This window comes from Piliocolobus tephrosceles, chromosome 9 (assembly GCF_002776525.5).
Source record: "Piliocolobus tephrosceles isolate RC106 chromosome 9, ASM277652v3, whole genome shotgun sequence".
Taxonomy (NCBI): domain Eukaryota; kingdom Metazoa; phylum Chordata; class Mammalia; order Primates; family Cercopithecidae; genus Piliocolobus; species Piliocolobus tephrosceles.
Window position 1 is genome coordinate 104,744,524 of NC_045442.1, and position 9,646 is coordinate 104,754,169.

The following is a 9,646-nucleotide window of genomic DNA, read 5'->3' on the forward strand; positions in this document are numbered from 1 at the left end:
CCTAAACAAGGTTCTGATTCACAAAGAGGGCAAGCCTTCCAGCTGACAGGTATGTGTTGCTTGTATCTGCCACTCCAGGACATGCTTGACTAAGTCAGAGTTTATCCCCCAGACGCAGTAGGAGCCAAGGAACCCTCAGCCCGGCACAGGTGAACACAACAAAGTGGGCCCATCGTTAATTCAGTAAATTACCGACTTAGTGCCAGGCACTGTAACAGACGCAGAGGTCAAAAAGGTAAGACAAGCCTTGCCTACAAGGAGCTCAGGGTCTAGATGGGGAGAAGTAAAACGATCACTACCGTTGACACAACACAGTGTGATGGGTGCGGTGCTGTCACCCAGGTAAGCCGTCACCTTGGAAGCTGAGACAGGAAAGAGAAGAGCACAAATGAAAGGACTAGGGGCATGGAATTGCCTGGCCTGTGGCAGTGGGGACTGACAAAGGAAAGACTAGAAGCACATGGAGGGGAAGGAGAGGGACAAGTCCTGGGTTCTTCCCAGATTCTCCAAGGAACAGGAAAACAGCAGAACAAACAACTCGTGGGGGAAAAGTAGAGTCTCAGCTGAGTTAAGTCTGAGACCATCATGGCCGCCTCACAGCGTTCCCGGTGAGCAGTGAGCTACCTGGGTGTGGGAGATGTGATTCAACCTGGAGTAGTGATATTATTTGGGAGACGTAAGTATGGACACGGGTATATAAAGAATAGAGAGAGGAGTGGGCCCATGGAACCCCAGGGAATGGTAGAATGAAAGGAAGTGAGGTGGAGTGATAAACTGAAGAACATTCTCAGGACAAGGAGGAGGAAGAAAGTGCAGCGTGAAGGGAACCATGTTTCAAGGAGGACTAACAGTCAATAGTGCTCAATGGTCAGAAAACCAGGAAGTGTCTGCTACAGTAGGCAGCTAGTCAGGCATGAGCAGGGCAGGGGAGGCTCCCCCACCCACAACAGGAAGGTCAGGCGACCATCAGGTGATGGTCAGGCAGTTGTTAACTGTGTCTCTAAAATACTAATTGGTCACAGCTGGTGCCAAGGGACGGCAGTCTCTCAATAGATAGAAAAACCTGAAACTGGTGATCAGCTTACCAATAAGATCTCAGGAGTTGGGTGAGTCGGCTCAACCATGCACACTAAGAGGCAAAATGGCAGAGCTTAACTGGTATACGTCCTTCTAGGAACACTGGGACTGGTATGGGAAGAATGCCTCAAGTGAGCATGCGCAAAACTCCAGTAACCACACTGAGCATGCTCCCCTCGCCCCAACACTGGCGGGTCACTGCGCATGCGGGCAGCCCATCCCAAGAGAAGAATCCGGGGAGACGGGATGCAAGTCCCTGGAAGTATGCCAACATCTAAAACCCAAATTCCAACCTCAAACCACACACTTGATCTCTCAGATCACCAGCTTGGCCCTCTTCCAAGTGTACTTTACTTCCTTCCCTTCCTGCTCTACACTTTTCTCTCCTGCTCTAAAACTTGCCTCCGGTCTCTCCTTCTGCCTTAGGCGCCTCAGTCGAATTCTTTCTTCTGAGGAGGCAGGAACTGAGGTTGCTGCAAACCTGTACAGATTTGCTGCTGGTAACACATCCATTGGATTGAGCACAGGGAAGCTATCACTGACCCAAGCAAAACTAGCTTCAGAGGAGAGGCTGGAAAGGGGGGCCCAGTGCAACAGTGGAGGGAAACTGAAGGCACTGGACAGAGGCAGAGGGCAGGAGATTCTGTGAGGGAAGGGAGGGAGTGAAGCACTGGGTCAGTGGATGGGCCTTTTAAAAATGCAGGTGAAGAAACTGAACACCCAATGGACATAGAAGAGAACATGCCAATGAAAGTTTGCAGACAGAGGGAGAGGCCATGTCTGGGGAAGTTCCTAAGGAACTGGGGAAGTGGCTAAGGGACTGCCCCTAGAGAGGGAAGGGACATGACTTCCATGGGTGGGAGGAGAGCAGGCAATCGCCAGAGAAGGCGCAGGCAAGCTGGCCAATTGCGACAGAACAGGAGCTGAAGGAGTTCTTCTTCCACAGCCCCTACTGTCTGTGAAACAGGAAGTGATGTTGTCATCAGAATATGACAGTCATCAGTGTACTGGGGACTTGAGGAGGAAAGGAGAAAAGTGGGGACTTGTAAAGGGTGAGCAAGCTGAGGGGGGCATACAGACATTTCTGGGAAGCATTTTATTCTTTTATTTATGTATGTATTTATTTATTTTTTGAGGTGGAGTCTTGCTCTGTCACCCAGGCTGGAGTGCAGTGGCGAGATCTCAGCTCACTGCAACCTCCACCTCCTGGGTTCATGCAATTCTTCTGCTTCAGCCACCCAAGTAGCTGGGATTACAGGCACATGCCACCACCCCCAGCTAATTTTTGTATTTTTAGTAGAGATGGAGTTTCCACCTCCTGGGTTCAAGCAATTCTCCTGCTTCAGCCTCCCAAGTAACGGGGATTACAGGTGCATGCCACCACCTCCAGCTAATTTTTGTATTTTTAGTAGAGATAGAGTTTCACCATGTTGGCCAGGCACTTGAACTCCTGACCTCAAGTGATCCCAGCCTCCCAAAGTGCTAGGATTATAGGTGTGAGCCACCGTGCCCCCTGTCAATTTTTTTCTAAAGACAGAAAAAATGTCTTGCTCTGTCATTCAGGCTGGAGTGCAATGGTGGGATCATGGCTCACTGCAGCCTCAAACTCCTGGGCTTAAGCAATCCTCTTGCTTTGGCCTCCTAAATTGGTGGGATTACAGGCAGGAGCCACCGTGCCCAACCACATGAGGTTGGGAACTACTGAAAGTTTTCAGGAAAAAGAGTTGAATGAAGAAAGCCATATTTGGGGCAGACTGGCAATGACATTCAGAATTAGATAAGGAAGAGACAGCTGGAGTCACTGGGAGGTGGTGGGTTTTAAGAGGAAAGGTGGGATAACTCATTGGACAAGCATGAGCTACCTGGACCATTTTTTTTCTTCAGGTTCACAATCCTGCCATAACCTCTTTATGGATTGCCTGGCACTGGGTCACATGTGGTTCTTGCTCAAGAAACATTTGAAACTTAACCATACATGAATCAAGACTGCAAACTGCATTGTACAGATCTGAAAACCTGCATTTTTTTTTGTAATCCCAGCACTTTGGAAGGCCAAGGCGGGTAGGTCACCTGAGGTCAGGAGTTCAAGACCAGCCTGGCCAACATGGCAAAACCCCATCTCCACTAAAAATACAAAAATTACCCAGGCGTGATGGTGCATGCCTATACCCTCAGCTACTGAGGAGGCTGAGGCAGGAGAATTGCATGAACCCTGAAGGCAAGGGTTGCAGTGAGCTTAGATTGCACCACTGCACTCAAGCCTGGGCGACACAGTGAAAGTCCATCTCAAAAAAAAAAAAAAAAAAACAACAAATTATTATTATAATAAAAAATAAAATAAAATTTTAGTAAGTTCTGGTAAGCTAAAACATTACATCACAGCAGAATAAAAAACTCACCTTTCTAATGTCCTCATACAGACCTTTCAAGTCTCTCCAACCGAGTTTGAAAGGATCGGTGTATTTTTCACCACTGTGTGTTTTACTGTCCGCGGTTGTGTGATGAAACCTGGGACGTGCAAAAATGCACATGACTTCATTTTCAAGTAAGTTTTATATACATATATATTTAGTAGACTCAGATATGGAAAATTCAGCCCAAACACTTGCTAGAAATTCATCATGAATCTGAAAAGGTCATTATAATTTGGAAAAACATACAGAATTCTGTTCTTGCTAAATGACAGATCAATAGATCACTTTTATAAATAGGACCTTGAGAACCCACAAATTCAAAGATAAACTAAACTATGTTCATTGTGTTCTGCTTTGAGCTCAAACTTTATTACATTCCTGTTTTTTGAACAGGCAGAGATCTACAATTTAGAATAGAAATTTACAGGCAATATAATTAACAATTTTAGGCCGGGTGCTTATGTCTGCAATCCCAGCACTTTGGGAAGCTGAGGGTGGGAGGATCGCTTGAGGCCAGCAGTTCAAGACCAGCCTGGGCAACATAGTGAGCTCCCCATTGCTACAAAAAAAAATTTTTAATAACAATAAATTTAAAAATGGATAAGTTTAGTAGTTGCAGTATGGACTGTAAACTTACCGTGATATACTATATACATTTGGACAGGCAGATGTTAAATGCTTCACAAGATTAATATAGGGTATCTATAAAATAAAAATGTCAAGAAATTTGTAAGAATATTCCTGAAAAACTGTAACATTGGATGATAACACACCCATAATTATTCTTTATCTTCTAATCACCCATTTATAGGCAGATTGCAAACTTTAGAGAAAGAATAATTTTAGAAGTTTCCTTTTGTTATTACAAAATACTTGTCATTGCAGAAAACATAAATAAGAAAAAAGGAGAAAATAAAAACCATCTTTAGTCCATCCCTTCCCCCAAAGAAAGTCAATTTCCATATTCATATCTATCTTTCCAGACCTGAAAAGTAGTTTTAAAACAATTTCCTTCCATTTAACTAAGATTGGTCAGAGGAAAAAGATTTCAATAGCAAGGAAGGAATTTGTATTTATACAAACACTGTCTATTTTAAGTTCTTGTTCCTCAACATACTTTGAAAATGTACTTTTGGATAAATATTGTCAAAAAAACCCAACCCACCTCAGGACATTTTGATATTACACATGGGAAAACAGAGTTTGAAAGCACATAAACCAGGGTGTTAGAAGTAGTTATTCTGGAATGAATTGGATTGTGGGGGTGTTTTGTTTTATTCCTTCTTTTGGTAGATATTTTCTGATTCTTCTCTAATGAACACGTATCGCTCTGGCCATATTACAATGACAATGAAGGTTGACTTTGCCAGGCAGCAGTCAAAGTAGTTAGTCTGAGTTTCATTCTTTCCCTGGCAGCATTAGGTATTCATTAAACCAGTAAGAACTTTCATGATGTCCCAGGCAATTACAATGTAACAAGAAAACAAAGTGACAATCCTTCCTCATGCTTTATATGACAACCTATGTCTTTCAGTCTACCTGGGTAAATAATTCATATGAGTTCAGTATTTTATTACAATACTTATAAATAAGGGCATCTTAATGGAAGAGTAAAAGTTCTTCAGTAAGAGACTTATAATTATTATCAGGTCTCTAGCAATAGTTATTATTATTAGAAATCCTGAGCAAAAGTGATCCTCCTGCCATGGCCTCCCCAAGTGCTGGAATTATAGGTGTGAGTCACTGCACTTGACCAAATAACTATGATTAGTTATAATAACTAACTGAACTATTCTAACTGAATAACTTTTTAGTTATTCAGTTAGAGAACTCTAATCTGGGTTGAAGGATTAAAATTACATAGCTAATTAGTACAGGGGGCGCTTTTTACCACCAAGTGGCCTAAAATTTATTAGTAGCATGGACTTTGGAAGACAGATCTCGGTTCAAATCTCAACATTTGTGTTACTTTGTGACGTCTTTCTGATAATACCCACTCATGGAGACAGGTGGAGATTAATTTAGAGAGCATATATAAAGCTCTTAGCTCTGAGCCTAGTACACAGTATATACATTTAATACAATATCTATTCAATCAAGCTACTATTTTCTGCTTTAAAGGTACTTTAGAGCAGTTTTCCAATGTGAGGTTAGAAGTGCTCAGAAAAGCAGTGAAGTATGAAAAGAGAAGGGCAACAGTCATTTTCTAATTCCGATTTTGTTCCTTACCTTTCCCTCATACACTCTCTGAAAGTCAACCTTGCCTCTCATGAATTTACTTTTATTTTATTTTTCTAGGCTAGAGTGTAGTGGTGCAATCATAGTTCACTGCAGCCTCAATCTCCTGGGCTCAAGCTATCCTCCCACCTCAGCCTCCTGAGTAGCTGGGACTACGGGAACATGCCACAACGCCTACCTGATTTTTAAAATTTTTAGTAGACACGAGGTGTATCAGTACATTTTCACATTGCTATAAAGAAATACCCAAGACTGGGTAATTTATAAAAAAAGAGGTGTAATTGACTCACAGTTCTAAACGGCTGGGGAGGCCTCAAGAAACCTACAATCATGGCAGAAGGAAAAGGGAAAGCAAGGCACCTTCTCACTAGGCAGCAGGAAGGAGAATGAATGTGGGAGGAACTACCAATCACTCGTAAAACCGTCAGATCTCATAAGAATTCACTGTAACAAGAACAGCATGGGGGAATCTGCCCCCATGATCCAACTGCCTCCACGCAGGCTCTCCCTTGGCACATGGGGATTAAAATTCGAGATGAGATTTGGGTAGAGACACAGAACCAACCGTATCATTCTGCTCCTTGCTCCTCCCAAATCTCATATCCTCACTTTTCAAAACCAATCATTCCTTCCCAACTGTCTCCGAAAGTCTTAACTCATTCTAGCATTTAACTCCAAAGTCCAAATCCAAAGTCTTACCTGAGACAGGTCAAGTCCCTTCCACCTATGAACCTGTAAAATCAAAAACAAGTTAGTTACATCCAAGATACAATGGGGGTACAGGCATTAGTTAAATGTTCCCATCCCAAATGGTAGAAACTGGCCAAAACAAAGCGGCTTGCAGGCCTCATGCAAGTCCAAACCCAGCAGGGCAGTCATTACTTAAAGCTCCAAAATGATCTTTGACTCACATCTAGGTCACACTGATGCAAAGGGTGGGCTCCCAAGAACTTGGGTAGCACTGCCTCTGTGGCTTTGCAGGGTTCAACCCCCACCACTATTCTCATGGACTGGCATTGAGTGCCTGCAGCTTTTCCAGGTGCACAGTGGAAGCTGTTGGTGGATCTACCGTTCTGGGGTGTAGAGGATGGTGGCCCTCCTTTCACAGCTCCATTAGGCAGTGCCCCAGCGGGAACTCTGTGTGGGGGCAGCAACCCCACATTTCCCTTCTGCACTGTCCTAGCAGAGGTTCTCTAAGAGGGTTCTCCCCCTTCAGCAGACTTCTGCCTGGGCACTGAGGTGTTTCCATACATCCTCTGAAATCTAGGCAGAAGTTCCCAAACTGTTGTCTTCTGTGCACCTGCAGGCTCAACAGCACATGGAAGCCACCAAGGCTTGGGGCTTATACCCTCTGAGGCAATGGCCCAAGCTGTACTTTGGCCCATTTTAGCTACAGCTGGGAAGCAGGGCACCAAGTCCCAAGGCTGATCTTGCACAGAGCAGCAGGGCCCTGGGCCCAGCCCATGAATCCATTTTCCCTCCTAGGCCTCCTGGCCTGTGATGGGAGGGGCTGCAGAGAAGGTCTCTGCTGTGCCCTGGAGACATTTTCCCCATTCTCTTGGCTATTAACATTGGGCTCCTTGTTACTTATGCAAATTTCTCCAGCCAGCTCGAATTCCTCCCCAGAAAATTCTTTTCTATCACATGTTTAAACTTTTATGCTCTGCTTCCCCTTTAAATTTAAGTTCCCATTTCAGATCGTCTCTCTAAAGCTCAAAGTTCCACAGACCTCTAGGGTGGGGCAAAATGCCACCAGTCTCTTTGCTAAAGCATAGCAAGAGTGACCTTTGCCCAATTCCCAGGAAGTTCCTCAACTCCATCTGAGACCACCTCAGCCTGGACTTCATTGTCCATATCACTTTCAGCATTTTGGTCAAAGCCATTCAACAAGTCTCTAGAAAGTTCCAAACTTTCCTACATCTTCCTTTCTTCTTCTGAGCCCTCCAAACTATTCCAACCTCTGCTTGCTACCCAGTTCCAAAGTAATTTCCACATTCTCAGGTATCTTACATCAATGCTGACTACTTTGGTACCAATTATCTGTATTGGTCCGTTCTCACACTATAAAGAAATTACCCATGACTGGGCAATTTATAATTATAGGAAAGAGGTTTAATTGACTCACAGTTCTGGATGGCTGGGGAGGCCTCAGAAACTTATAATCATGGGAAAGGAGGAGAAACAAGCACCTTCTTCACAAGGCAGCGGGAGAGAGAATGAACACAAGAGGAACTACCAAACACTTATAAAACCATCAGATCTTGTGAGAACTCCCTATCATGAGAACAGCATGGGGAAATCCACCCCCATGATCCAATTACCTCTACCTGGTCTCTCCCTTGACCCTCCCTGGTCCCCATTTGTAATTGCGGATTACAATTCAAGACAGATGTGGGTGGGGACACAGAGCCAAACCATATCAGGAGGTCTAAGTTGCCCAGACTGGTCTGGAACTCTTGAGCAAAAGCAATTCTCCTGTCTCGACCTCCCAAAGTGTTGGGATTACAGGCGTGAGTCACCACACTCAGCCAAAGAGAAAGTGCTAGGTAAGAATCAAAGACCTAGCCGTGTGCCAATCCTCAAGCATGGGGGATTGCTTGAGTCCAAGAGTTCAAGACCAACCCGGCCAACACAGAAAGTCCCCATCCCTAAAAAAAAAAATTAAAAAAAAAAATCAAAGATATACTGAGAAGTGATTTGGCATGATCACATGCACACTGGTTTTTATCCTATTACAATATTTGTTCACACTACTACTAGTGAAGTCAGGAAAATGTACAACCATTAGGAGGTAGTAGCTCTGGTGGAGAGCAAGACTTGGCTTAATTATTGCTGCTATTTGTCCCTGTGGCTTAGTTATTGTAGTTCTGTGTCCCCAAGGGCTATCAGGCCCTGAAGAAACCAAAACATACATGCTTGAGGCAGACACCAGAATGCTAACATATTAACGTACAGTGAAAAGCATCACTGACACACACACATCAGAAATACATGGTCTTGGCATCACGAGTCCACACAATCCCTCCTTGTCATCATTCGGGCAGACGGGGAGGCCATAAAGCACATTCTCTCCAGAAAAGCACACCTTCCCTGGCTAAGGTTGCTTGGTGGGCATGAAATTTTTTTCAAAAGAAGTGTCAGGCCAGGTGTGGTGGCTCATGCCTATAATTCCAGCACTTTGGGAGGCTGAGGGGGGTGGATCACTTGAGGTCAGGAGTTCCAGACCAGCCTGGGCAACATGGTGAGACCCCAACTCTACTAAAAATACAAAAATTAGCTGGGCGTAGTGGTGTAGGCCTGTAATCCCAGCTACTTGGGAGTCTGAAGCAGGAGAATGGCTTGAACCTGGGAAGTGGAGGTTGCAGTGAGCCGAGATTCCGCCACTGCACTCCAGCCTGGGAGACAGAGTGAGACTCTGTGTCAAAACAAAACAAAACAAAAGCATGTAGTGGCATAAGAGGGTGGATGTACCCAACTCTTCAAATACTGGCTTCATCTGTGGAACTAGAAATGTCTGAAGTCTGGAGAGAACAGTCCTGAAATGGATCCCAGCAAGGCCTACCTTCCTCCTTTAAGGCTCTTTTCCCACGTGCCCCTCACCCCCCCATTCTGTTCTCTTTACTGTCTAGCCTTGTCTAGTTGCCCAGCTGCCATTTGGTCTCCAAATGTCTTTTTTGCTTTTGATTTTTTAGAGATAGGGTCTCACACTGTTGCCCAGGCTGGAGTGCATTGGCACTATCATAATAAATAGCTCACTGTAATCTTGAACTCCTGAAATCCAACGATCCTCCTCCCTCAGGCTCCTGAGTAGCTAGGACTACAGGCATGCACCACCACGGTTGGTGATTTTTTTCTATTTTTTGTAGAGACAGAGTCTCGCCATGTTGCCTAGGTTGGTCCCAAACTCCTGGCCTCAA

At 44.5% G+C, this 9,646-nt stretch overlaps 1 protein-coding gene across 7 annotated transcripts in view; it reads right to left on the reverse strand.

Annotated features, from left to right (window-relative positions):
* PDSS1 (decaprenyl diphosphate synthase subunit 1) overlaps positions 1-9,646 on the reverse strand; it is a 51,295-nt gene that overhangs the window by 39,737 nt on the left and 1,912 nt on the right. For all 7 annotated transcript variants that reach the window (XR_002726884.3, XM_023194826.3, XM_023194831.2 and 4 more), the window contains exons 2-4: positions 6,429-6,461; positions 4,129-4,193; positions 3,477-3,585 (exon numbers count right to left, since the gene is read on the reverse strand). Coding sequence is in view for 5 of the 7 variants with exons in the window: in XM_023194826.3 (XP_023050594.1) it covers positions 3,477-3,585; positions 4,129-4,193; positions 6,429-6,461 (207 nt within the window). In the remaining 2 variants the exon portion in view is untranslated. The remainder of the gene's footprint in view (positions 1-3,476; positions 3,586-4,128; positions 4,194-6,428; positions 6,462-9,646) is intronic.